The sequence below is a fragment of the Sciurus carolinensis genome, chromosome 19, assembly GCF_902686445.1.
Source record: "Sciurus carolinensis chromosome 19, mSciCar1.2, whole genome shotgun sequence".
NCBI lineage: Eukaryota > Metazoa > Chordata > Mammalia > Rodentia > Sciuridae > Sciurus > Sciurus carolinensis.
Genome location: NC_062231.1, coordinates 12683769 through 12711756, shown reverse-complemented (window position 1 = coordinate 12711756; position 27988 = coordinate 12683769). Strand labels below are relative to the sequence as shown.

Below are 27988 nucleotides of genomic sequence, written 5' to 3'. Positions count from 1 at the left end.
GTGCCCCTTACAAACCCCTCCTGGTATGGAAGATGCCACAGGGTGACAGGCAAAAGAACAATCTAGGACAAGCTATTCAAGTCAGTTGAGAAAGCGAAAACTAAAACCAAGGGAAGATGTCAGATGACGGTTTTTATGGTTTTATTTAAGCACACAAAAAATGTGCCCATGAACTGTCTATTCATTTTCTTCACTGCGCAGCCTGGCGTTGGGATTGGTGACTCTGATGGCCAGTTGGGCGGCTCTTTCCACGATGGCTTTGCGATTCTTGGAGGAAACGTTGTGAGCAATCTCAGCACAGTAAGATCTGGAAAAGAATCCAGAACAGGGGTGAAGAGCAGGCCCACCGAACAGGCACTTGGGAAATGCACCTGTGGATGCTGGGTAAATGTCTGCAGTATGAACTGTGTACAGACCCCCAAATCCTGCCTCCCCCGTTCTGGTGGAGAAGCACTCTTGTCTAATCCTCACTGTAGCCTCATGAGCTGCCTCCATTTTAGATGAGGAAACCAGAGTCCACAATGGTGGATGTGAATTCCCAAGTCACACAGCAAGAAAGGGACAGGTCCAGGAAGAAGCCACAGCCAGACTCTAGGTTCAAAGGTTGTCCTGCATACCTCTGGCTGAGGGACCCAACACCCAATATGCCTCAGGGTGCTTGGCTTTGCCTACAGAAAGTTCTGGGACTTGTAAACTGACCAAGAGCAAAATCCAACAGTCTGCACGGAGCCAAGGGTTCCTGGTTTGACTACTGAGGACAAAGCCAACCAGCTGAACTGGGTGCACGAGGTGCTGTTCTAACCCACCATTCCTCAGGACGCTCACAAAGAGGCTGTGCCACACTCTGAAGGAGGCCCTGGGCATCAATGGCTCAAGAACTCCAGAAAAATAACCTAAGCAGCAAGACAGGGACTGCAGACAGAATTTCTCTCACACAGAAGCGTCTAGTCATCATGCTCAATGCTTCACTTTAGGACATGGTGTATTGCACTTCTCATCTGTTCTCATTTTCCTAAAATGCCTCAGGTCCTTGTCACCTGCATACATAATAATCACAACCACGTACCACAGTTATTAACGTGGAGGACATTTCCCATGGCTAACGTCCCCTCCCAGGACTCTACCACTGATCACATTTCCAGTCATTTTCTATCTGGTTACTGTCACAACAACTAGCTTTGTAAGTTCTCCTGCTTTTCAGTTGTTTTAAGGACAAATGCCCCAAATGGAACTTAAGAGATCAAAAAACCATACGGCATTTCAACAGGTCTTATTAAATACTGCAAGCTGCTCTTGGAAACAAGATGGTTTCAAATTAAAACTAAAAGGTCTGGGATGTAGGTCAGTGATAAAGTACTCCTGGCCTCAGTACCCACCACCACCACCAAAATAAATAAATAAATAAATAAATAAATAAAATAAAATAAATCTATTTTGCAGTACTGAGTTGCATCTGTCCTTCATAACTCAGTTGTTAACCTGCCTAGATGGAGATGCACCATTAATTCCTATGTTCCATGTTTGCTGAAGAAATCTCCAGCTCTCCAGCACTTTATTAAACATCCAACCTTGAAACGTACTCAAGGCGGAATGGTGGATTCCTTCATTTTCATCACTTCCCTCTACAGCCGCTGCATAGAAAGAGAGCTCTGTACACGTGAACACCAACACCAGAGTCACGCTCTCCGAGTCCCCTCCGACCCGACTTCTTTCAAGGATCAAAATCCCTTCCCATGAGAACCTGCTCTCATTTCTCGGCCTCAGTCCTGACTGGAGCAGACCACAGAGTCTCTACAGAGCTACCAAAAGGTCCAACTTGCTTACAACACCTCCAACCAATGCCCGGGACCCTGCCCGCGCTCTTCCAGCCCTGCACCTGGCGTAGGCCGTTCTGTCTGCCCAGACGCCCTCTTTCCTCAACTCCAGACCACACCTGGCTCTAAAGCCAGGCCGCAGCTCTTCCGTCTCAGTGGCAGTCTGCAGATTCCTTTTGCCACAGCACAGAATGAAGCGTCCCTTAGGTCTGAGGTTGTGTTTGCTCTCTGCCACCTACCACACCCAAGAAAGGACTCCAAAGGAATACTGCAGTCACACCTGCAAGAAGCCACCTCGCATTTCCTCAGAGAATGTCCAACTCCTCCATGTGCACCCCAAGTCGTCTACGCTGCCCCCAAATGCTCACAACATGCAGACTTGTGACCCTTGAGGCGGGAGGAGGGACCCAACCCACTTGTTGCACATGAGCAGCACTTCCAGCTCCTTGACGTTGTGGACCAGGAACTTGCGGAAGCCACTGGGCAGCATGTGCTTTGTCTTCTTGTTGCTCCCATAACCAATGTTGGGCATCAAGATCTGGCCCTTGAATCTTCTCCGCACCCTGTTGTCAATACCTCTGGGTTTCCGCCAGTTGCGCTGAAAGAAAGAATACACAGGCGGGTCAGTCTCTGTGCAAACTGTCAACCTCTCTTTTTATGAAGAAATGAAAAGGAGAAAATGCCCAAAGTAGTTGCCCTTAGGTAACTTATTGGTATAGAGAGAGAAAAAAAAAAAAAAAGTTCTTGGCTTCAACCACTGGAAACGTAGCCCCACATTCCTTCTCGTAAGCAATGGGTGGGATGTGAGGGGACTGTGTCTACAGAAGATGAAGGGTACGGGTATCCATGCTGTTCTGAGGACTTGAGTTTTCACAATCAAAAAATGGTAACGACCTCTACCTCCCACAGCCCTAAGCCACCTCATATGCATGGCATGAATATAGACACCCCAAGACAGCCTGTTCCTTAAATTTCAATTTACTAACCAGGAGTCCCAGTTGCTACACTCAGACCCCAATTCCTACAAAGAGCTCTCAGGCCAGCCATGTATCAATTCATCTGTCAAAAAATGCTCAGACTGCCAGGCACAGTGGCCCATGCCCATAATCCCAGTGGCTCCAGAGGCTGAGGCAGGAGATCACAAGTTCAAAGTCAGTCTCAGCAATGGCAAGGGGCTAAGCAACTCAGTGAGACCCTGTCTCTAAATAAAATACAAAACAGGGCTGGGGGTGGGGGTCAAGTGCCCCTGTGTGCAATCTCCAGAACCTCCTCCCAAAGCTTAGACTGGGTGATGCTACAAACAGGACAGATGTTTAGTAAATTCTGTCTTCACCACACCCATTTCCACCCACAACCACATACCTTAATTTTGACATATCGGTCTGACTGGTGCCGGATGAACTTCTTGGTCCTCTTTTTGACGATTTTGGGTTTCACGAGAGGTCTGAGGGCAGCCATGATGCCTTTAAGAAAAAGGGAGATCGCAGATGAAGAATCCTGAAGAGGGTTTCCTGCCCGGGGCTTAGCAGGCGCTTGACTGGTGTCGCAGAGTGTCTTCCAATCACCAGTTACTGAGCAAGCTGGGAATGGAATGGGTACCTCTGCTAGGCTTGCTCTCCCTCCTGTTTCCGAAGCTGGCAGAATACTAGTCACTCTCCAGATGCGATCTCAGGAGGTTAGGGGTCACCTCATCCATGCAGAGCCCCAATGACCAGCTGATCTACTGAACCCAAGACCTAACTTGGAAGGGACAGCAAATCTCTCCCCCTGAAGTGTCCCAAATCCTGGGTGGACCTTTAAGCTGAGTCTTTTCTCATCTGCAAAATGGACAAGACACTGCACACTGACGCTTGCCCAGTGCAAAATAGGTTCAGTAAAGAAATTCCTGTGGGGTGCTGCAGCTCTAGAATACCCTCAAAAAACATGCACAAACCCACCATGCATCTTCAAAACGCATCAAACCCGGGAACATGAATCTTCCCTGGGATTTGTCGGACTTTCCACCTAAAAGTTACCTTCCCCAAGGTGATCTTCCCGGTTACCCCATTTCTCTCTACTGCAACCTCTTCTGTCCTCTTCACAGTCATCAATTAATCTGTCCGGCACGTAATAGGTACTCAACCAACCCGCTCTTTCCCCGAGAACCATGCTATCCTCGAAAGTAAGGGATCAATTTCACTTTCCAATTTTCGGGAATCCTGACCCACTACGAGAGTTTGTTAATAACTGATCGAGTCGACTGGCAGGTCGTCTTTTCTGACAGTCCCTTAGGAGTAGCCGCAGGGCCAGGGAATGGGAGCGAAGGAGCATAGGGCGCGACACCAGGGCAGAATGGCCAGTGCGCGCGGTGACCCGCAGATCTGAGCCGCGAGCTGTCATCCGGGACTCAGGTCGCTCCACGGTCACCGGAGTACCTACAGTCTGGCTTTAAAAAGCACCATGAGCCGCCTGCAGCTCTGACGCGCCCAAGGCGGCCTCCGTAAGAGAGCAAGCGGCCGTGGAAAGCAAAGCGCCATCAACGACCGCATTCGGTCGCTTGGCTGTTCCAATTCACGTCGCAGCAAGCCGACAGACACAATACCCACAAAACCGACCATACAAAGGAGGCGGCCTCTTCTCCAAAGGGCGATGGGGCCCGAAGGCCACCGCACTAGTGCGGATGGCCAACGATTAAGACTCACCAAATACAGATGGCAGCCACCTCCGCAGGCAGCGCCGAGGAAGAGAGAGGAAGGCGGCGCGCAAGGGCTGATGGGACGTAACCTGTGGGTCCTGGAAGGGAAAAGATGAGCACTTCCGGCTCCGAGTCCTTCAAAGAAACTAAGGATGTGTCCGAGAAGTAACGCTACAAAAATGTCCAGTGCACCTTTGTTTTATTAGACACCAATATATAGAAGTAGAAATGAAAATGCGTCCTCCCTTCCCTTCGGACTACATAAAAAAAATTGGAATTCTTTCTGAACCAAGACCTAGGAGGGGGATCTACTTCCGCCAGAAGTGGAAGCCGAATCCTGCTTTTAGACTATTTCTGCCCAGGTTTCTTCTCCTGGAAGTGCGCCTCCTAGTGGCCAGGAGGGAACAAAGCAGTCACTTCCTAAATTATTACCTCAAGAGCATGGTCCTCCCTGGACCTCACCCCACCCCATAAAATGGCATAGTACTTGCCCAGAACCTCCTGCTGTATACTTGAAATCATCTCTAGATGACTTATACTAATGCAATGTGCTATGTAAATTATTGTATTATTTAGGGAATGACGACCCAGGGGAAAATCCATACGTGTTCAGAATAGACAGATTTTTTCTTCCCCTGAATAGTCTTAATTTGTGGATGTAGACGTGGAACTGGAGGATATGGAGAGCCACCTGTATATAAATAGTAACGAGGCTGTAACACCTCACATTCATGGGATTTCATATCCTTATCACAGTCCTATAAGGTGGTTCTATTATTTTCATTGGACATATGTGGAAAGCAAAGTTTGGAGAGTTGACTCCCAAGTCCACACTTCTAACCATTTGTTTAACCTACCTACCTTTAAAATTGTTCTTGATTTGTTTTACATAGCTTTTGTTTTTCAGACGATTGTGAGAATCAAATTCCAGGAGGAAACAAAACAAAAACAAAAAACCTTGATTCTGCAACTTGGCGATCATGCCAGTGGTTGTTCCAGGAGAGAGACGGGGACAGAAGCTAAACTGGGTTGTGTTGGTGACTGAGAGGTGAAAGAAAGTGGCGCATATTGGCAATGTCAGCATGAGACTTTGGCTGTGAAGGGGGGTTTGAGGAGACCCAGAGACTGGAAATGCCTGAGGTCACACAGCTGGCAGGCTGCAGGGTCAGGACTCTTATGTCTGTGGCTACCCCACATCCTGAGTGATCTTATCCTGCAGGCTGTGGGAAATCCAGTGGGATGGGGACCTTCGGGATCATTGCAAATGGCAGCCCACCGGATGCCTGTCATGGAGGGAGAGGTCTTGACAGGGCTCATCATGGGGAGGGCTCATGACCCAGAGAGCATGTCTCCAGTTTCCAAAGACCCATGAGACTTGGAAGCAGGAACCCAATGGCTGCGTCTTTGTGGGGGGGAGGAACATGCTGCCGTCTCGTTTTACAGAGGAGACCACATGGATCTCATCCTGCCTGTGGCTTCCTGTGGGCACTGACATCCCAGGATGCGGGGCAGGAGGTGCCACTGGTGGTTGCTGTTGGTGTCCCCGGGAACGTGCCTGCTGTGTCTTCCCAGGCTCCGTCTGCCTCAACACTCCTCGGGCCCACTGCGTGACTCTCCCCGGAGACATCTACCCTCAGAAACACGGGGCACCTTGTGACCCAGAGGGAGCTGGTCCAGGCCATCCCCCTGAAATGATTTATTTTTTCTGGCTCTTGACACTCCTGTGTCTCTGGCGCAGGGCCCCTGGCTGGCCTGGCCCCTGGCTCAGGATGGCCGGCTCTGGCCCTAGCTGATGTGGTACACCTTGGTGGAATCATAATGGGCACGGGTCATGTAACTGGTGTCCCTCAGGGGCCACCAGCGGTTAGGGTGGTAGATGGCGGGGTAGACTTGGCGCTCGTGTTGGACACAACTGAAGAGTGCCAGGCTGTTGTCCTTGGCCACAGTGGGCAGGTAGAGCCTCAGCTTATCCAGAAGGTGACCTGGCCAGAAGGAATTCGGGTGAGTTCTCTGGGAACTACCGTGGCTCTTCTTCAGCCTCCTGGAAAACAAGGAGACATAGGGAAGTTTGTCAGGGAGGACGAGCCAGAGCTGGGGCTTCTTCCAACCAGCTGGGCCCCAAGTGGACACTGAGGACCCCGCGAAGCACTTCAGTACCTCAGGTCTGGTCAGCAGTGAGGACCCAGAGGTCGACAGAGGCTGTCACCTCCTGAAGGTCACACAGTAAGCGAGCAGCTTGACCCCAGTCAACTGAAACCCTAGTGGGTTTCTTGTTATTTATTTCTCTGTTGCTCGGCATGGAACCCAGGGCCTCGTACTTCCTAGGCGAGGACTCTACCGCTAAGCTGCCACCCCCAGCCCCATCCAGAATCATCTTAGTATGGTGCTTGGGTACAGCCTCTGGGGCTGGCCCCGCTGAGCTCAAATCCCACTCTACCATTTAATCGGTGCGTGACTCTGAGCAAGAGAGTTCACCTTTTTGTACACCCATTGTCCCTTCTGTGCGGTGCACGTGCTGAGAGTAACTGACTTTGACTTTGAGAGGTTTCAACTGAGTGAACAGGTGGAGCGTTGGAAGCACAGTGCCTGCCTGGCCTCTCTCAGTGCTTTCTCGCTGCCTCTCTGGTCCGGGGCACAGACCATGAGATGCGGTGCCAGGAGCCCTGTGCCTCACGCAGGGCTGCAGGACCCCAGGAGGGGTTCCCTTCCCTTCCGCCTTTCCTCCTAACAGAGAAAGATGGCTGCTACAGACCTGGCGAATCTCTCAAAGTCCTTAAAGCACATTTTCTTGATTCTGAATGTTTTCCTAATGGAGGAGAGAGAGAGAGAGAAGCTTCTCGTTAGGGGAGAGTAAATCCACGCTAGTGGGGCTTTGGGGAGTGGGCTGCGGGCTGGGGGCCATCAGAGGTGCATTCTGGGTCTCAAACCAGAGCTGTGAGGCGCATTTCTTCTTGGGGTGAGGCCCTGACTCTGTGCTTCCATCCTACAGGGGAACACACTGGGGACCTGGCTCAGCCAGACCTGGCCTTACACCCTGGTCGGCTGGCTGGGTGACACAGAAGTCACATCCTTGATGGAGGAGAGTTGTGAGAGACGGTTAGTACTTCGTAGCTGCTGAATCTGAATCCCTGTGGCCACCGGACTCCCACGTCCCCTGCCAGAGCCCAGCCCAACTTTGGGGAGTGTGGTAAAGACTAACCCTTCCCAGCTCGGGCCAGGCAGACATCACTAATCCATCGCTGCACTCTTTCCCAGCAAGCCTGCATCCGGGCGCAGGATGGCTTCCTGCTGCTGTTTTTCCCATGCTGGGGATTGAGCCCAGGGCCTGGAGCATGCTAAGCTCACACTCTACCACCAAGCTGCACCCCAGCCCTGGCCCTCAGAATCTTTTACAAACTAGTCTAAGTACTGAAAGAGAGCCAGGGTCCCTCTCTAACCTAGGGGACTGCGCCCGGTCCCTTACAGCTGGGACCTAGCAAGCATGGACGAAAATCCCTTTCCTGGGGTCCCATCTGCTTCCTGCGCCCAAGGTTGGGAACTGGGGCCAGCACCCAGGGGACTGGGAGGCAGTCAGGAGGCCCTGTAGGCCACCGCCTGCCTGGCTCCTGCTTGACTTTACTGGAACCACCACCTGCTTCCTGACTGAGTGCGACCTGGGCTAAGGAGCTGGCCTGGGTCTCCTCCGACCCCCAGCGTGTGGTAGGAGCTCTTGTGCCCACTTTACAGATGCAGGTGCTGAGGCTCCAAGAGTCTAGTCCCATTGGCTCGGCTGCAGGCTGCCCCGGGCATTCTGGCACACCGCCCCTCCTCCGTGGGCAGCTGGCAGTGGTCTCAGGCACTGGGCCCATCCCTCTGCAGAGAAGCCACCTTGTTCTCGCATCTGCAGTCACTGCTGACACTGCCCACGGGCTGTCAACTGCTGCCTGGTTCCATCTGGGTGGCCCAGGCTTTGGATCACCAAAGGGAGCCGCTTTCCTAGAAAGGACTCGGGTTGCTCTAAGGGTCACGGGACAGGCCTCAGGCAATGTTCTCTTCTCCTATCAGGGGCCTCTCGCTAGAAAAATGACAATGCCACCCACAGAGCCCCTAGAGTCCTCTGCGGAACCCCAACACCTGACTGGAGAGAAGGGGGTTCCCCTGTGGGCCTTTTTCAGCAGTGCTGTGATTGGGCGGGGCTGCGGTCAGCAGGGTGACTATGGGAACCGAGGTGAGGAGCCCCGGATGCTAAGACACGGGTGATACTCGGGACTGGCTGAGTTGGCAGTTAGGTGGGTATAAGCACTGGCACCATATGTCACCCAGCGTCCAGCCCCCACAGCTGAAGGGCCAGCAAGAGGGCCCGTGGTAAGGGCAGGAAGAGAGCAGGTCTGGAGCTCAGCTTGTCAGACCTCTTGGCTTCAGACCTATCAGACCTCCTGGCTCCAGACTTCTTGAGGCCCTGGCCCCCGATTTGAGCCGGTTTCGGGGTGATCTTCCAGTCAGAGTAGAAGCCTCCGGGCTGCCGGATGGGGCGCACTTGGTTCTTCTGGAAAATGATCTTGTCTCCAGGGTACAGCAGCGCTGTGAGCAGCAAGAGAAACATGCCAGCCTTAGGCCAGGATCGGCCCCCTAACCAGGCCTCTGGGTCAGATGAGGCTTTTAAAAAAATAGACTCGCATTTTACTTAAAAAGATGCTTTCTTTCTTTTTGTTATTTATTGTATTTTTTTTTTTTTTTTTTTACAGGCACCAGATGTTTATTACCTTGATGGAGTTAGTGGTGATAAGGGTATATGCATGTGTCCAAGCTCACTGAATTGTATACGTTAAGTATGTGAAACTTTTTTTCGTTGTTGTTTTGTTTTTTGGTACCAGGGATTGAACACAGAGGCCCACGACCCCTGAGCCACATCCCCAGCCCTGTCGCCGTTGCTGAGGCTGGTTTTGAACTTGAGATCCTCCTGCCTTAGCCTCCCGAGCTGCAAGCACTCTACCAACTGAGCTATATCCCCAGCCCTGCTTTTGGTTTTTGATATATCAGTTATACCTCAAGAAAGTGTTTAAAAAACAAAAACAAAAACAAAACAAAACCAAAAAAAGAGCTGGACATGGTAGCATATGTCTGTAATCCCAATGGCTCAGGAGGCTGAGGCAGGAGGATTTCAAGTTCAAAGCCAGCCTTAGCAACTTAGAGAGGCCCTAAGCAACCCAGCGGACCCTGTCTCTAAATAAAATTAAAAAAAGGGCTGGGATGTGGATCAGTGGTTGAGAGCCCCTGGGTTCAATCTCTAGTAGAAAGAAAGAAAGAGAAAGAGAGAGAGAAGGAAAAGAAAACAGAAATCATCATGTTTCTACTCTGAGATTTCTGAGACAATTGTTTTTAGAAAAACTTAATCATTTCAATCATTTTACTTATTCATTTTTGTCATCCTGGGGACTGAACCCAGGCTCCCTACCACTGAGCTAGATCCCCATCCTTTATTTCATTTTGTTTATTTTGAGACAGGGTCTCACTAAGTTGCCCAGGCTGACCTCAGAGTTGTGATCCTTCTGGTACACTGTCCTGAGTTGCTGGATTTTGGGGTGCATGCCACAGTGCCCGGCTAGGGAACTTTAATCAGAGTTGCTTATTAATGTCACACTTTGATGAAACTGGCTTCACATACTCAGAGATGAAGTTATTTCCACAATATTAAGACTAACATTTCAGGTTGAGTATTTTTTATTTCCAATGATCATTTACATTTTATTCCATTATCTGCCACTTCTAAATGAATTGTTAATGATAGCTCAGTCCTAAGGGGACAATTGACAGTGAAGTACAACAACAATTTAAAATGTATGACCTAGAAACTATAACGCCTCAAGATAGAAAGTATGATAGAATTTGCTTTTTTTTTGGGGGGGTTACTGGGAATTGAACCCAGGGGCGCTTTACCACTGAGTCACGTCCCTAGCCCTTTTAATTTATTTTTTATTTTGAGATGGGGTCTCACAAAGTTGCTTAGGGTCTTCCCAAGTTGCTGAGACTGGCCTTCAACTTGCCATCCTCCTGTCTCAGCCTCCTGAATTACAGGCATGAGTCAGCACCTCCAGTTTACAAAATTTTCCTTATTCTTTTTTTTTTTTTTTGGTGGTGCTGGGAATTGAACCCAGGGCCTTGTGCATGCAAGGCAAGCACCCTACCACCTGAGCTATATCCCTAGCCCAAAATTTGCTTTTGATACCTAATTGGTTATTGTAACAAAGCTTTGACATCCCAAGGAGCAATTTAAGTATGTTTGATGGTCAGTATGATACTTCCTGTTTGCTTACTCTCTCTCCCTTTCTGTCTCCCTCTCTACTGTTCCCTCTGTCCTTGAGAGTGAGACTTTTTGGGGGAGGAGTACTGGGGATTAGGCACTTGACCACTGATCCTCATCCCCAGTCCTTATTTATATTTTATTTAGAGACAGGGTCTTCTAAGTTGCTTAGTACTTCTAAATTGCTGAGGCTGGCCTCCAACTTGTGATCCTTCTGCCTCAGCCTCCCTGGGATTACAGGCATGAGCCACCATGCCTGGCTGAGAGTGAGACTTTTGACTACATTATTGGTTGTATGCAGCACACTGGCTAAATCCTAGAGCAAGGTGTCCTTTCCCGGGAGATTTAGCATGATTTGGTTCTTACATACCAAATCATTCATGATTTAAAAGTACCATTTTGCTTGGAGACCTTTTGTTAGATAATTTTGAAAGGTTTTAAACTCTTTGGGGAAATATTAAAAATCTCAACTGTAACACACAGAAAGCATGGAGGAAAAGGAGAAGAAATAAATAACCGTTCTTTTAGGGTTAGTTGCACATTGGACCTGAACATTTGCTTTGGAGCATGTTGACAACCATCAGGCCTTGGGGGGCCTCCCAGAGGACAGCAGAGGGGACGTCACCCAGGAGGCAGGTTAGTCAAGCGCCCTCCCGTTAACCAGCGGGGGAAGCTTCTCAGTAAGAAGCGGGAGTAGCTGGGCTTTTTCTGTTTGTTCATTTGTTTTCTTTCAAATTAGAAGGTACAGGATATTTTGAGCTAAAATATTCTGATTTCCTCTGACAGTTGAATACATATCCAGAAATATTGATGGTAGGAGAGCCTGTGGGTGGGCCAGGTGTCAATAACTTGGAGAACTGATGCCGAGGAGCACTGTGAAATCCAAGTCTAGCTGTGCGCTTTGCTTTGCTTGTTATGATTTTGTTTGCATTTTCCCGTGCTGTTGTGGTGGGTGGAATGCTTTCTTTTTTAGATGCAAGCTGTTTTTTATTTTTACTAATGCAAACTCTTTTTTTTTTTTGGCGCTGGGGATGGAACTCAGGGTCTTATGTCTGCTCCGCTGGACAAGTACTCTCCCACCAGCTACCCCGCAGTGCTAAAACTTTGTTTTAAATTGGCATCTGATAACTCTACACGTTTATGAGGCAATGTTCTGATAGAGGTATACACTGCACGATAGTCAAACCAAGGTAATGAGCATTTCCATCGCCTCCTACGTTTATCATTTCTTTGTGGTAAGAACATTCAAAATCCTCTTAGAGCTACTTTGAATTATACAATTCTATTTATTTATTTATTTATTTTTTTTGTGGTACTGGGGATTGAAGCCAGGGTTGTTTACCACTGAGTCACATCCCCAGCCCTTTTTAGTTTTTAGTTTGATACAGGGTCTCACTAAGTTGCCAGGCTGGCCTCTAACTTGGGATCCTACGGCCTCAGCTTCCCAAGTCACTGGGATTATAGGTATGTGCCACTGTGCCTGGCCAACTGTGTGTGTGTGTGTGTGTGTGTGGTGTGTGTTGCTAGGCATTGAACCGAGGACCTCACATTTGCTAGGCATGTACTCCACCCGTGGACCCTGATACAACACACTGTTAGCCATAGATCCCCACTGTGTAATACAACATCAGATTTTTTCCTACACACATTATTTAACTTTCTATTTTTAAATGATTGTAGTCCAAGGTTGGCCTTGGACTTACAAAAACTTTACAAACAGTGCAGCGAGGGTTCCCCTGAGCCTTTTCCAACGTCCCCCGTGCTGACGTGGCACCTAATGGCAGTAAGTTACCAGGAGAGGACCCTGCTCGGGCAGTACTGCTAAACGGACGGGGAGGAGCAGGTGACCTGATATACAGGTCAGCAAAGGCCTGGCCCTGGATGCAATTGGGACAGAGCTGGGTAGCTGTCCCAGGAGAAGCAGAGGACGCGACCGAAGCTAATCAGAGCTCCTCCTGTGGCAGGTTTCCCCTTGTCTTGATTTTTGCCTCACAGATCTCCCTGCGAGAGCTTCTCTAATAAGGCAGAACATACAAAAATACAGGGCCAGATCTCCACCGTCCTGCCACTGTTGGGCAGCGCTTGTCCTAAGATGGCAACAGGCGAACATTTTAGAAAAAGCAATGGAAGATCCACTCCAAGTTGTTAATATTGGTTACTTAGGAAAGAAGAGGAGGCTGAACAGTAAGAAGGGAAGACACTAACATTTTCAAAAGGCACCCATGATTTTCCTCTCTCCTTCTGTCTCCCTCTCTGTCTCTCTGTCTGTTTCTCTCTGGTTGGTCCTGGGGATTGAACCCAGAGGTACTTTATCACTGAGACACATCCCCAGTCCTTGTTATTATTTTATATTGTTGGTGCCAGGGATTAAACTCAGGGGCACTCGACCACTGAGCCACATCCCCAGCCCTATTTTGCATTTTATTTAGAGACAGGGTTTCACTGAGTTGCTTAGGGCCTCTCTAAGTTGCTGAGGCTGGCCTTGAACTTATAATCCTCCTGCATCAACCTCCTGAGTTGCTAGGATTACAGATGTGGCCCACTGTATCCCGCGCCTTCTGGTTTTTAAAGGACACAGAGAAGGTCCTGCCTGTTCATGGGATGAGTCCACAAGTCCTCAGGTTTGGATCCTAGCATCGCTCCGTGGTCGTCAAGGGACTGGACTCTCCTACGTGCACCGCCTGTCAAGTGCTACTACCGGAGGTGCTGAGGACTCAGGTCAGCGCGGATGTATAAACACCACTCCTCCCCAGGCAGAGGGGCAAGCAGCAGGAAAGGACATCGCGGGCAGAGGGCCAGGGGTCTCGGGAGACCCAACTGCTGGCAACTGCTGCAGAAGAACCGAGAAACAGGCCTGGCCTGGAGAAGTGGTTTGACAGCAGTTCTCATTTTCAAAACTGGGATTGTTCCTTTGTGCCCAGAATCTCGGGGCTCCCTTCCCGCTCACCAGGCTCCAGAGCCCAGTGCTCCACAGGCACAGCGGGGCGATAGGCCTCCAGGACGCCTTCCACAGACCCGCTGTGGAGAGGGCGGTACTGCTCCCCGCAGGCCCAGTGGCTCTGCCACCTGGCCCTTACCTCGCATGAGGATGTCCTCCGTCAGCGGGAGGCCGTGGGACTCACAGAGCTTCCAGCACTGCAGGTAGACCAGAAAGGCGTGCTTGCGGGTCGCGTTGAGGAGCTCCTGAGTGTCCCCCGGGATGGTGGACGGCAGGCAGTGCTCATCCAGCTGCTCCTTCCCGCTGCGCACCAGGCGGCAGCACTCCGTGTAGTGGATGGAGGGTATGGTGAGCTGTGGGGAGCAGAGGGAGGCTTGCCCACCTCTGCCGCGACCTCACTCCTGGCCCCGCTCCCAGAACGGCCCCCAGGAAGGGGAATGGAAAAGAATGCGCAGCGCAGCCGACTGTCAGGTTCCAAAGACACTGACTTGGAAGGAGGATCATACGTGCGCAAGGTTACCCCTGAACACCCGGGCCAGTGCACGCGGTGGGGCGGACATGCAGCTGTGTAACACATGCGGGAGGGCACAGGGCAGACGCCCTGGAGGCGTTCTGCAAGATGGTGCACGCCTCTAAGCCCAGGGGCTCGGGAGGCTGAGGCAGGAGGATTGCAAGTTGAGGCCAGCCTCAGCAACTTACCAAGACCCTAAGCAACTCAGTGAGACCCTGTCTCCAATAAAAAATATAAAGGGTTGGGGGTGTGGCTTGGTGGTAAAGCACCTCTAGGTTAAATCTGCACTACCAAAATAAAAAAAGAAAAGAAAAAGAGAAAAGAAAAATGACATCAAAATGAAATATTTGGCTGCAGAGGAATTTAAATTAGGTGCAGCTATCCGTGACCTTGGGTGGGAGACTCCTGCTAACGTAGAGGGGTCCCAGGTAGTGTGTAGACATTTGTGCTGCCTGTCTTCTGCTTTTGGTTTTCTCTTCTTGTTTTTTAATTTTAAGAAGAAAAAAAAAAAAATCTATCCTTTTAAACCTTCTCACACCAGGATCAGTGAAGCGCAGCCTGTAAGCCAAATCTGGCCTAGCACTTGTTTTTATAAATAAAGTTTTATTGGAACACAATCATGCTCCCTTGTTCAGGTGTAATCTGACTGTGTTCTTTCATTTATCTTTTCCAGTGTCTGATTTCTTTTCTTTTTTTCATTTTTTTATTGGTGCACTGTAGTTGTACATAAAGGTGGCATTTGTCGTTACTTGTGCATGCACACAATATGACAACACACTTTGGCCCCAGTATCTCCCTTTTCCCTCCCTTCCTCCCTCCCCCAGTCCCTTTCCTCTACTCTACTGATGTCCCTCTCGTTTTCGTGAAATTCCCTCACCCTCTTTTTCCCTTTTCCTCTCTGGCTTCCACATGAGAAAGGAAACTTAGCGGCCTTGGCTTTCTGAGTTTGGCTAATTTCCCTTAGTGTAATGTTCTCAAGTTCCATCCATTTTCCTGCAAATGACATAATTTCATTCTTCTTTATGGCTGAATGAAAAGCTCTACTGTGTATGTTTACCACATTTTCTTTGTCCATTCATCCATAGGGGGACACCTAGGCCGCTTCTACAATTTGGCTCCAGTGAATTATACTGCCACAAACATGCGTGTGTCACTGTAGTATGCTGACTTTAATTCTTGGGGATAGATACTGAGCGGCGGTAGACCTGGGTCCTATGGTGCTTCCATGCCCAGCCTTTTGAGGAAGCTCCATCCTGATTTCCTTAATAGGTGTGCTAATTTACAGTCCCACCAACAGTGCAAAAGTGTTCCTGTTCCCCACGTCCTCTCCAGCATTTATTATTGTGTGTATTTTTTTTTTTCTGGAACTGGGGATTGAACTCAGGGGCTGTTTACCACTGAACCACATTCCCGGCCCTTTTTATTTTTTAATTTGAGACAGAGTCTTGCCAAGTTGTTAAGGCCTAAGTTGCTGAGGCTGGCCTTGAACTCGTGATCCTCCTCTCTCAGCCTCCCGAGTCACTGGGATTACAGGTGTGTGTTACTGCACCCGGCATATTGTGTGTATTCTTGATGGCAGCCTCTATGACGACTTTCATGCCACAACAGGAGAGCTAGTAGCTGTAACAGAGACGGTGCTCTCTCTAGCCCTTTACAGAGAGACCCTGCCAATTCCTGCTCCAACATTTTGGGTTTTCTTCTCATGTAACTGAATCAAGTCTGATTGATAGAATACTTAGCAATACTTGCCATTTCGTTACATATTCACAATGGTAGAGTGTTAATGTTGTCTGCCTCCCTATTCTCAGGGTAGGGTCTGTTTGTCCCCTGTAGCACCTAGAAAAGCGTCTGGCACATACTAGGCTCTCAATAAATATCTACCGGATGAACTAATTTATGCAATCAATCCTCTATCCTTGCTTTACTTGGTACAAATTCTGGAGCCAGGTACTTGGATTCTGACTGTGACAAAGATGCAGCTCAGTTTTACAATGCAAAATCATAAGAATGGGCAGAGGGGAGCTCCATACTTTCCATACTTTCTGATCTTTTTCCTTTTTTTTTTTTTTTTTTTTGTACCAGGGATTGAACCCAGGGGTGCTTAAACTAAGCCACATCCCCAGCCCTTTATTCATATTCTATTTAGAGACAGGGTATCACTAAGTTGCTTAAGTCCTCTCTAAATTACTGAGGCTGGCCTCCAACTTGAGATCCTCCTGCCTCAGCCTCCCAAGCCCCTGGGATTACAGGCATGCGCCACTGCCTGGCTCCCTCTTCACAGTATGCAAGGCAAGTATGGTTCTTATTATAGAGATGAGGGATTTCCATCCAGCAAGGTGCTGGTGCAGGGGGCTTGAACCCAGCCTGCCCCATCCCCAGGCCCCAGGCCCTCCCCGAGCCAGGCGTACCTTGTGCTGCCGCTCCTCTCGCGGTACCGCTTGCCCACCTCCTCCATCTCCTCCCAGGTCATGGGCCGTGCCTCTGTCTCCACGGCTACCTGGGGCACCATCAGAAGGTCCATCCCAGGAGCGTGCGAGGTTGAATCCTTCTGCTTATCGAGTGAACTTTTCTGCTTATCCAAGTCGTAACCTAGTTGGAGGGAAGAGACAAAGGAGGGATTGAGAGGGTGCCTAATCGTGGAAGCAGGCATCCAAGGTCACTGAGCAGATGCCCAGTCAGCCCTCTGCTCCCTTGCCACGTATCTGGCCAGTGTCCATCTCAGACACACCTCGAATGTGTCCCTCCTTCAACCCCCACGGTGGCCCCCAGCCTTCCTGCTGCCATTCCTCCTCTATCACCCTGATTCCACCAGGTGGCTAAGGGGACCTTAAAAAGAGAGAAACCATGCCAGGTGTGGTGGCACCCATCTGTAATCCCAGCCATTTGGAGGCTGAGGCAGGAGGATCGCGAGTTCAAGGTCAGCCTCAACAACTTAGTGAGGCCCTGTCTCTAAATAAAAAATAAAAAGGGCTGGAATGGAGGGTGTGGCTCAGTGGTTAAGTGCCCTGGGTTCAGTGCCTGGCACCAAAAAAGAAAAAAACAAAATCAAACCATATCATCTCAATCCCCTGGCTTCTCACAGTCCAGAGCCCTTTTCACTGGGCTTCACAGTCCTGTAAGAACATGGCTTTGGCTTTGGCTTTGGCTGCCTTTCCACCTGACCCATCCCTGCCACCTCACCCCTCGCCCGCTTCTTCTGGCTGCCCTGATGCCTTCTGCTCCTTCAAGCCTTTCCTGCCCCAGGACCTTGGTCTTGGTAGGTCCATCTGCCTAGGATACCTTTCCCTCAGACTGACCTGAGACTGGCTCATCGGTCACTCCCGACGGCTCCAGTGCCTGCTTCTGGGACAGGCCTTCCCTGGTCACCACCCTCTGCCTCTGTCCTACTGTCTTCAAGGCCATTGTCACCTTATTTAATCTTTTACATGTAAGCTGATGAGGCAGTGACTTTGGCTTGTTCACTGCTGCGTTCCCAGTTCCCAGAACTGTGACTGGCACATAGTAGGCTCAACAGTATGAGAATGAATGGGAAAATCCCTTCGCCCCTACTCTGGTTCTGGCCTCACTGCCTCATGCTGAAATGAAATCTGGGCCCTCCCGCCTTCTGTTGAGGCTGTGGACGAGGGTCTCCACCTCCCTGGACTTGCCCTTCCTCCTTGGAAAGTGGGACAGTAACCCCGAGCTCTGGCGGGGACAGATTGTTAACCCAGGTCACTCAGCAAGAAGAGCTGCTTGATCCACACCAGGGCCTCTAGAAACGCTTCCGCCTTCCTCCTTCCCAGCCCAGCACCCAAGTTCCTGCCTCTTTGCAGGAAGCAAGAGACACTCAACTCCACCTCCCGGCCGCCCGCTGCCTCTCTCCAGGGGTACGAGGCCTCTCGGCGATGCCAGAAGAGCACCGTTCAATAAGGACCTGCAAGGACCTGCTGCTTCGCTTCGGGTGCCTTTGCTGGGAAATAGCAGGCTCAGAATGCACGTTCTAGGACTCGCTTTGCGACCCACGAGTGACTCCAGAGAACCGCGGTCAGCCACAGGGAGAACCGCGGGCTGTGGGGATTCATGGGGAAAAGCACACGGGCAGGCGAGAAAGGCATGCCCACTGGAGGTGACCCTGAGGGTGCACTGGACGTGAAGGGTGTGTCCCGCGCAGACGCCAGGCCCCTACTTTTTTGCGGGGCGGGGCGGCGGTGCTGGAAACTGCGCCCGTGGGTGTTCCGCCACTGCGCCACATCCCTGGCCCTCGTCGTTTACTTATTTTTGAGACAGTGTCTCACTAAATTGCTAAACCTGACCTCGAACCTGCCATCCTCCTGCCTGGGCCTCCCGAATCACGGGGATCAAAGACAGGTCATGAGGATGCTCAGGTTCCCTGGGCTCTGACGGGGTGGAGGCGTGACAGGGTGACTTGGGACCGGGAAACTGGGGCATGGATGCTTCCAGGGAGCTCCCTGAGGACACTAGGTCAGTTCTCAACCTATCAGGTGGGCTCTGGGGACAGGGGCTGGGCCTCATGCATTCCTGAATGGACCCAGTGGTAGCGGGGCCTTTGGGAAAATGTCTACTCCTGGTTGATCTCCGGGCACAGCAGAGGCCTGTCCAATGCACAGGAAGCCAAAGGGGGACACGCTCAGGAGTGAGTGCTGGAGGACAGTCCAGGCCTCTGTGGCCCGCTGGTTCCCGGGATGCCGCGGGGTACGCACACTCTCTTCCCGGCTGCGGGGTGCTCTTCTGCTGAGCCAGAGACCACTGCTTGTAGGTGTGGGCCAGGATCTCCGGGGTGATGGCATCATGCTTCCCAAGAGAGCTGAGGTAGATCAGGACGTCCTCCACCTCCTGGTTACTCAGAGGGACTCCGATCTGGGAGAGAAGAGAAGCCACCAACGCTGGCAGCCTCCCCTCCCAACATCCTGCCCTGGCGCCGGGGCCTTGCCAGTCTGGCCCCGCCCTCCAGCCCCCCACTCTTCAGTCCCATCTGCTGCCGCTCCCCGTGTCCCAGCCACAGGAGCTCAGAGCCCTTTCCAGGTCTCTGGACACACCCTGCACGTCCTCATCCTCTGTCTCTAAACAAGCAGTTCCCTGCTCTCTGCCTGAAAAACTCCCATCCCTCCTTCAAAGCCCAGTCCAGGCAGGTCGCCATCTCTACAGAGCCAGGCCCTGGGTCCCCACCCTTCTTTGCACCGATCTCAATGACAGCATTTGCCATGCTGGGTAGGGAGCATGATGTCACATGTCTGTCATCCTTTGACAAGGAACACCTAAGCCCCCCTTAACTGAAGTAAAACAGGATCAGAAGTAGTACACACCTTATTTAAGAACAATGAACAACTTTGGAGGTTTATAGTGCTCGCCAGCAATACAGAATGTTCAAGAAGAAAAGTTTTTTTTTTTTTTTTTAATTGTAGATCAACACAGTACCTTTATTTATTTATATTTATGTGGTGCTTAGGATCAAACCTAGTGCCTCACACAAGCCAGGCAAGTGCTCTACCAGTGAGCCACAACCCCAGACCAAGAAGGTAAGTTTTAAAGGAAATATAATTGTGCTCTTCAGTTTCTTTAGATAGTAGCCATTGTCCACTGATGTTCCCTTAAATGAGATCAGAAGTCTCCTGGTGCTAAAGGGTTTAATATTTTACCTTTTTGTTTATGGTGATTAAAGACCCTTTTAAAAAGTTATTTATTTACTTTTCTGCAGTGCTGAGAATTGAACCAGGGCCTTATGCATGTTAGACGAGCATTCTACCACTGAGTCACATCCTCAGCCCTTTATTTTAATTTTTTAATTTTGAGACAGGGTCTCCCTGAGTTGCTTAGGGACTTGCTAAGTTACTGAGGCTGGCCTCCACCTTGCAATCCTCCTGCTTCAGCCTCCCAAGTTGCTGGGATTGCAGGCGTGGGCTGCCATGCCTGAGTATTTTTTAGTTATTTTAAATGCTTTGGAATATTTTTCAGATAATTACATGTCATAAAACGTGTGAAAACTGATGATTTAAAACAAAGTCCTGACGATGTATTTAGTTTTTTTGTTTGTTTGTTTTCAGGGCTGGGGATGGAACCCTAGGTTTCATGGTGCTAAGCAAGTGCTCTACACTAACCTACATCCCCAGTCCCAAAGGGATAATTTAAACTGCAAGAAATGCAAGCAAGCATCAACCTTCAAAAGTTTCTTTTCTGAGGTATCTTGTATTGAAAATACATAAAAGTTTAATTACGCAGGCCATGGGTCAGCAAGTTTTTTTTTTCCTATTAAAAGCCAGATGGTAAATACATTAGGTTTTGTGAGCCTTATGATCTTTGTCATTACAGCATGAAAAGAGCCACAGATGATACACAGATGAACAGCATGGTTGTGCTGCAATAAAACTTTATTTTAAAATAAAGTTATTTAAAAAGATCGGGAGGCTGAGGCAGGAGGATCGTGAGTTCAAGGCCAGTCTCAGCAATTAGTGAGGCGCTAAGCGACTCAGTAAGACCCTGTCTCTAAATAAATATTAAAAAGGACTGGGGTGGGCTGGGGATATAGCTCAGCGGGCTGGGGATATAGCTCAGTTGGTAGAGTGCTTGCCTTGCATGCACAAGGACCTGGGTTCAATCCCCAGCACCGCAAAAAAAAAAAAAGGACTGGGGATGTGACTCAGTAGTTAAGTGCCCCTCAGTTTAAAAAAAAAAAAAAAAGAATCAAAAAGAAACAAAAACCAAGAAAATAAAAATTAAAAAATACGTAATAAAGAAAAAAAAAAGTAGGAAGCAGGCTGGATGTCACCTAGCAAATAGTTTGCAAACCCCTGTGTACCAGTAGAAAGTTCTACTTCCGTGTGGTGCCACAGAGGAACCACTTGCTACATGTGACTTTATTTTCGTTGATTAATTGATTGAACCAAGGGTCCTGTACTCTCACTAAGCGACATCCCAGCCCCACATGTGGCTATTGATCATGTGAAATGTGGCTGGCATGATTGAGTAAATGGATTTTAAAATTCTATTTATTTATAATCAATTTACATTATGGCCAGTGAAACTGAAAACAGTGGAGAAGGCGGTCTGCAGACCGGAGCAGCACTGGGAACTTGGTGGAGAAAGGCAACATCTCGGTCTGAGTGGAAGCAAGATCCGGATGTGATTCACACACCCCGTGGCAGGTGGAGGAGCTCTCGAAGGTTCAGGAAGCAGGACTGGAGGCCCAGTTCTCTCTGGCCTCGGTTCTGGGGTCTGATGGGCTGGCTGTGTGGGGGGTTGGCTCTGCAAACTTTCCATTCACAGAGGGCTTGTTTTTTGCAGTACTGGGATTAGAACATGGGGTCACATGCGTGTTGAGCGCCTGACCACACCCCAGAGCCGGCAGGGTCTTTCAAGGTCAGACTAGTGCAGGGGTGGTTTGAAGGTCCGATTGGGCTACCTGTGCACTGCGTTTCCAATCTGGCTTTACAAGTGCTAGGCTCGTATTCCCTCTGTCTACTTTTGAGCTGATCCAAACCTGGGGAGAGGGGCAGAGAGGAGGGACAGGCCCAGCCAGGAGTGGGTGCTGCTTACTGTCTTTAGAGTCATGATGAACTCTTCCCTGGAGATGCTCTGGTTCTCATTTTGGTCTGTCTTCTGAAAGAGCTCCAGGATCTTGACCTTGTGGCCATGCAGGTAGGCGTACATGTTGGACAGTGCAGAGGGCTTGGGCAGCCGGAGTCGGGGTATCGATCTGTAAGAGGCTGCAAAGATTCTTCTCTGGAAAAGGCAAGAGAGAGGGGCAGAGGGAGCGTTGTGGGTCAACAGGATGCAATCTCTGGGAAGAGACAGGAGAGAGAGGCTGAGCAGCTCTGAACGGACAGACAAGGCGCAGAGCCAAGGGCAGGCTTCAGGGCACCTGTGCTTTGCTGCAGAACACATTGAGACTGCTTCTGGGAGCCTCGGTTTCCTCATCTGAAACAAGAGGCTTGGACAGTGAGCACTAAAACTTCACTCAGACGCACATCTGTCCCCTCAGGCCAGTTGGGCTCTGCAGCCCCTGGTCTCCCAGTGGACCAAATGCACCCTCCTTCCCAGCACCACGGGGAGATTCCGCCTCCCAGTCTTGGCTCCTGCTGGGCCTCTTGTCTGGATTCTTTCTCCCTTTCTCTACCTATCTAAATCCCACTCCTCCTCCAATTCCAGCTGAAGGAAATATTCTGTAACGACAATGCTCCCTTATCTCGGAATGACCCGTGACAGTTCACAAAGGGGCTTATTGCTCTTCTTTTGAGGGCAGGGCCGTGTCTTGTTAGCTGCCTCCCCCCAGCCCTGGCCCCTGTGCTGAACACAGCCCCAGGCCCTAGGAAGGGAGGGAGGTAGTACTTTTTTGGTGAAGAAATAAAAATGATGTGAATTAGATATTTCTCTACTTACAGATGAGGAATCAGACACAGAGAGGTAAAATGATGTGCCCAAGGTCACACAGGGCCAAGGTAAGCTACAGAGCTGTGTTACTAACCCAAGTCCAGTGTTTATTCACAGATACTGTGTTTCTGGGAGAAAAGTATGTGCCAGATCCATGAAATTTGGGCTTTGGCTATGGTAGCAGCAAGGATCGACCCAGAAGTTTCTAGGCCAACCAACCCAAATGACACCAGTGAGATTAAAATAATAATAAAGATGTCCACCTTTGATGGAGTGCTCTCTCTATGTCCAGCACTACCCAAAGCACTTTGTGTAAATTAATCTACTTAGACATCACAGGAAACCAGGAGGTGGGGGTCAATGGTTATTCTCATTTCACAGATGAGGAAATTGAGACCCAGACAGTACAGCAAGGCAGTAGTAGCAGAGCTCTGTTTAAATCCAACGGATCTGCCCTCTTATTCTAGTTTTATTGAAATGGGAGAGATAAATGTTAGAGAGGAACTGGTGCAGACTGTCATTTACTATCTCTGTGGTTTTAGACGGACTGTCAGCCTCTCCGACCTTCCATATCCACCTCTCTAACAGAGAGGCCCTCCTTCTTCTCCCACCTCACAATTGTGGTCCTCACAACAGCCCCATGAACACGGCTTGGCACGCCTAACCCCCAGCAGATGGGTGCCAATGAGCAAAGGAAGGAACGTCCGCGTGTACTACACTGCCTGCTGAGTTGGTGTTAGGATGTGTCCACAAATTCTTCAACTTTCCCCTTGGAAAGATGGAGCCTCTTTCCCCTTGAGTGTGGGCAACACTCAGTGATTGACTTCTGACAAACGGAACACGGTGGAGGTGATAGTGTGACTTCTGAAACTGGGACCTGTAGTGCTAGGTCATAAAAGGCACTGTGGCCTCTCCTTGCTTGCTTTCCAGGCTGATTCACTGTGGAGCAGTTAGTGACCACGTGGTGAGGACTCTTGCAGCCTATGGGAAGGTCCATAGGGCAGGAACTGGGGCCACCTGCCAAGAGCCACATGGGCGAGCCAGCCTGAAAGTTCCAGTCAAGCCTTCTGGTGACAGTGAACCCACACCGACATCTCCACTCAGCCTTGTAAGAAGCTGAGCCCCAGCCTCCCAGCTAAGCTGCCCCTGCTTCCTGAGTCTCGGACACAGCTGTGGGCAGTGATAAATATTCCTTGCTTTGGGTCACTTTGGGGTGACTTGTCATGCGGTGAGAGTTAACGAATACCCCTCCCTCTCTGGACCTCTGTTTCCCTGTGAAATGGGGCAAAGCATCCCCATCCCGACTGACCCAAGGGGAAAAACGACAACGCATCTCAGAAACCTCCACTGTGGTCACCTGACACACGGGGCTGCTTACCCTGGTGGCCCTGAGAGTGTGCACGCTGAGGTCCGTCTGGGACTTGGGCTCCTCCCGGGTGGGGTGCAGGACTTTGGCCTCCGAAGGCGAAATGCAGGGCTTGTTGTCCAGCCATCTCTTCAAGTCACCGAATGACTCCAGCTCCGCCCGCAGCTTCAGCCTGCGGTTCAGCCAGGTCCTGATGTCCTCCGGCTGCTCTTGCAGGTCACCATTTTCTAGGGCTTTGAAGCTGGGGATGGGTTGCGGGGCTGCCTCGGGCTTGCGTGTGGGGTCCACGGGCACCTGCTCCTGCCTCTGAGGCAGGATGATGATCCTCCGGCGGCTCTCTGGCAGGCGGAAGTCCTTCTGCTTGAACTGCTTGAAGCAGTGGTCAATGATGAGATCAGGATCGAACACCGGGGTGACTTTTTTCTTAAAGTCTAACATCTTAGACTGGCAGATCCCTTGGGAGAAAGTAAAAGGTAAGTTCCTTTTTATTTATTTATTTATTCATACTGGGGACTGAACCCAGGGGTGCTCTACCACCGAGCCACACCCCCAGTCCTTTTTATTTTTTTGAGACAGGGTCTCACTAAGTTGCTTGGGGTTTTGCTAAATTGCTAAGGCTGGCCTGAAACGTGTGAGCCTCCTGCCTCCAGAGTCACTGGGATTACAGGCTCGCACTGCCGGATTTCGGGTTTCTTTTCTGCAAAAGAACCAAAAGGAGCCAGGAAGGGGCTGGGGTGGTGGCTCAGTGGCAGAGCGCTCGCCTAGCATGTGTGAGGCCCGGGGTTCGATCCTCAGCCCCATGTAAATATAAAATAAAGGTATTGTATTTGCCTACAACTAAAAAAATAAATTTAAAAAAAGGAGCCAGAAAGGAAAAATGTTTTAGCACTGGGCGGGGTCACAGGTCCTCTTGGGTTCTCAACCTAGCTTCATCGCTTCCTCTCTATGATGAGGAAGATTAAGTCATCTGATGTGATTGGCACTCATGATGGCAGGCACTAAGCTAAGGACTTGACACACTTTCTCTAACCAAATCCTTTTCACCTCCAGTCCCCAATGCTACCATTGGCAATCAGAAGGAACTCCGAAGAATACTTGTCTGATCTGATCCAATCATCTCAGGCAGCAATGCACCTGTGAGCGCAGAGGTTTTGCAGCTAAAGTGCCCCAGTCTGAGTCTCGGCCCTGCCACTTACTGGCTGCATGATCTTGGGCAACTCACTTAACCTCTCTGTGCCTCAATTTCTACATCTGTAAAATGGATAATCTGAATAAAAAAATCTGAATAATTAAAATACTACCCTACTGGGTGGTGGTGACTTTTAGAATCAGTCAATTGATGCGAGTTGCTTGGTATGTAATGTGGGTTTCCAGCTTTCAGATTTGCTACGTCCTCTGAAGGGTGCAGGAGTCCCTAAAGGCTCCTCCTGGCTGAGTACTTCTTAATATATGGTTATAGTCCGAATCTCGCCCCAAGGCCACCTTCTCGAAGGTTGCCTACCCACCACACCTTCCTCATCCTAATGCTCCTTGGGGTCCTGTGTCCATCCACAGGAAAGGAAGGTGGGCTCGTCTGTGACAGAGGCTGCTGTCAGGTAGTTATGGGTGCAGGCTGTGAACACGCTGCCTCGGGATTGGGGAGGAAAGCCCTCGGTCCCGTTCCCTGTCTAGGCCTGAGACTCTTTCTAAAATGTCACAGGCGGACATTGCTTCTGCTTGTACTCCCCTGGGAATGTGGAGCTCTCTACATAACATTGCAAATGCCTAATTGTGGCTTCTAGAAAGGACTTCCTTAGACTGATCCAGAATTTGTTTCCCAGAAATTTCTACCCCTTGATCCTCTGCCTCCTCATGGATGCCCCAGAAAACACACTTGTTCCCACTTTTCTGGGACACTCTGTCTGGAGATGACTTGTGTTCTTTCTTGAAATTCTCCCCTCTTGGCTTCTGATTCACATCTCTGGCTGAGTCTCTGCCACCTCTCTGGCCACTGTTCTTGAGTTCCTGTTTTCCTGGCCAGTCCTTAAATATCAGTGCCTTATGCCAGTGCTCTCGTCTCTCATGTTTTGAAGACCCTCTACAAGACAAGGACACCCATACCGATATTTATGACATGAAATTTAGCTCCTGTTTTACATATCCAGTTGCTTCTAAAACATTTCATTTGGATTATAAGGATCTCAAGCTAAGGAGTTAGGTGTCATCCAACTAAGATGAATTTGTCTCCAAACAACTAACCAAGTCCTCCCCTAGTTCTGTGAAAGGCACATCCATCTACCAGATCCCCCTGGCTACCAGCCTGAGCATCATGTTTGTTCCTTCCGTGTTTCCTGTCCAATCAGCCCCCAGGCCTGGGTAGTTCCCTCTAGCCTGGCCCTCACCTTCCAAAATATTTGGCCTTGCATCTGAACAGTGGGTCCTGACTGTGTGCCTGGGAAAGGTGGCCAGGGCTTCTGACCACCCGACTTCTCCGCTGGACATGAATGTGCGTGGGGCTGGAGCAGAGCATGGAGAAGGCTTGGGTATTCATGTTCCACAGCCCTCCACCTCATCCTCACACCCAGCCTTCCGAGGTAGCCAGTGCGGTCTCAGCCTGAATGGACAGCTCCCAGGGCGTCCTGTCAACTGCCGCTGGCTTCTCCATCTCCTGGTTCATGAGATTTTTCATGATCTGGCCCCTTCTACTTCTCTTGCCTTATTTCTAGGGACACTCAAACCACTGGTAGTTTCTGGAATCTGCCAAGACCTCTATGCAAGCTTTTATTCTCCTGCCGACTTGGGGAACTCATTTTTACCCTTCCAGGCCCTATGTAAAGATATTTCCCAGCAGCTTGGAACTGTTCCCCCAGCGTCCCATACATTCGGCAGATCTCTAACTCCTGAGTGTCACTCCTGAACCCAGCATTCACCCCTTCTCATTCTGTAATTATCCATTTGTCGCTGTCCTTCACCTCTGAAGCTGCAGTGGTTTGCCAAAATGTAGCCTGCGGCAGAATGTCCTCAGGACCTTGAAGATTTGAGGTCTCCTCCAGGCCTCTTTTTCAGTACCAAATACATATTGTGTGGCAGAGAAACCGGGAGAGCTGGAGGGACCCAGGTACAGGCATCCGGTCTCTGGTTCCAAGTCTGGCAACTTGGGGACCCGTCCTCCCACGAGGCTGCAGCCTGGAAATCTCAGAAATGTACATGACCTGCTTCAACTCCCTGGAAACCCCTCACCCAGTGGGGACACGGCACAAAGAGATCTCGGGTATGTCCTCACCCTCAACCCCCACTTTTACGCGTCGGGAGGGCACTGAGGTTTCCTAAGCCCTGGGACTTACGCGGCGGCTGCGAAAACAGACTCTGGTATATTTTAAAGTAATAGGCCAAGGTCTTGGAGGTGGGAGTGGGTGCCAAAGAGCGTGCATTCATCTCTGCGTCTGCTCCTTGCGGGTGCCGGGGCTCAAGAAAAACAGCTCGTAACTTTTGCGAAAGGCGCGCCATTTGCAAAGAGTGGCAACAACCTGTTGCCTTGACAACTGACTCCCCACGCTGATTGGCTGAACGCCACCACGTGCCGGGAGTGAATCGCCCGGGGAGACCCCGAGCCTGCGCATCTCAGTTCCTTTTGCTCCACCAGGTACTGGCCACCGGGAAGTCACCCAGGCGCCCAGTTTCGGGTCTGATCCTGTGGAATCTGGAGTAAACAAATCCCTGGCTTTCCTGCAAACTGTAGGGTCTTGGCAGATCTCCACATCTTCAGTGCTCAAGTTTTCTCATTCAAAGAACGGACCCTGCCTCCTCCAGAGTGTTTTAAGAATCCAAGCGACGGTGAAATAAAAGGCAGGGTGTTTGGTCTATTCTGCCACCTTATGACAGAGTGCCGTGGCTTGGAATTACAGGGCCCAAGAACCAGAGAATTAATCATAAAACTCCGAAACGTCCATCAGCTGATAGACAAAATATGGTATACCCATTTAATAACCACAAACAGGAATCGAAGTGCTGACCCTTACGAGATGGATGAACCTTCAAACAGGACGCTGAAGGAAAGAAGCC

The 27988-nt window shown here is 50.1% G+C and overlaps 2 protein-coding genes and 1 non-coding gene across 3 annotated transcripts; all 3 read right to left on the bottom strand.

Annotated features, from left to right (window-relative positions):
• Positions 1-124: 124 nt before the first annotated feature.
• Positions 125-4556, bottom strand: Rpl32 (ribosomal protein L32). Its single transcript, XM_047534683.1, has 4 exons — positions 4496-4556; positions 3177-3277; positions 2231-2412; positions 125-307 (listed from the first exon to the last, which is right to left on the bottom strand). The coding sequence occupies exons 2-4, from the start codon at positions 3270-3272 to the stop codon at positions 178-180; spliced, it is 408 nt and encodes a 135-aa protein (XP_047390639.1). The 5' UTR covers positions 3273-3277; positions 4496-4556; the 3' UTR covers positions 125-177.
• Positions 3353-3492, bottom strand: LOC124971255 (small nucleolar RNA SNORA7). Its single transcript, XR_007106310.1, has one exon. It is a non-coding gene; the product is annotated as a small nucleolar RNA SNORA7 (small nucleolar RNA).
• A 46-nt stretch (positions 4557-4602) lies between the features above and the next one.
• Efcab12 (EF-hand calcium binding domain 12) lies at positions 4603-27431 on the bottom strand. The gene is given in 10 exon segments (XM_047534682.1): positions 4603-6529; positions 7241-7294; positions 8877-9048; positions 13846-14059; positions 16626-16639; positions 16642-16806; positions 18918-19074; positions 21748-21933; positions 23960-24402; positions 27271-27431. Coding segments are annotated over 10 exon segments (1752 nt in total). The 5' UTR covers positions 27362-27431; the 3' UTR covers positions 4603-6273.
• Positions 27432-27988: the final 557 nt, after the last annotated feature.

What these genes read in the sequence shown, in the direction of transcription:
- Rpl32 (XM_047534683.1), bottom strand. Translation starts at nt 3,272, where the DNA reads ATGGCTGCCCTCAGACCTCTCGTGAAACCCAAAATCGTCAAAAAGAGG. An exon ending in ACCGATATGTCAAAATTAAG is followed by an intron (nt 2,413 to 3,176) that starts GTATGTGGTTGT and finishes TCTTTCTTTCAG; the next exon opens with CGCAACTGGCGGAAACCCAG. An exon ending in GTGCTGCTCATGTGCAACAA is followed by an intron (nt 308 to 2,230) that starts GTGGGTTGGGTC and finishes ATTCTTTTCCAG; the next exon opens with ATCTTACTGTGCTGAGATTG.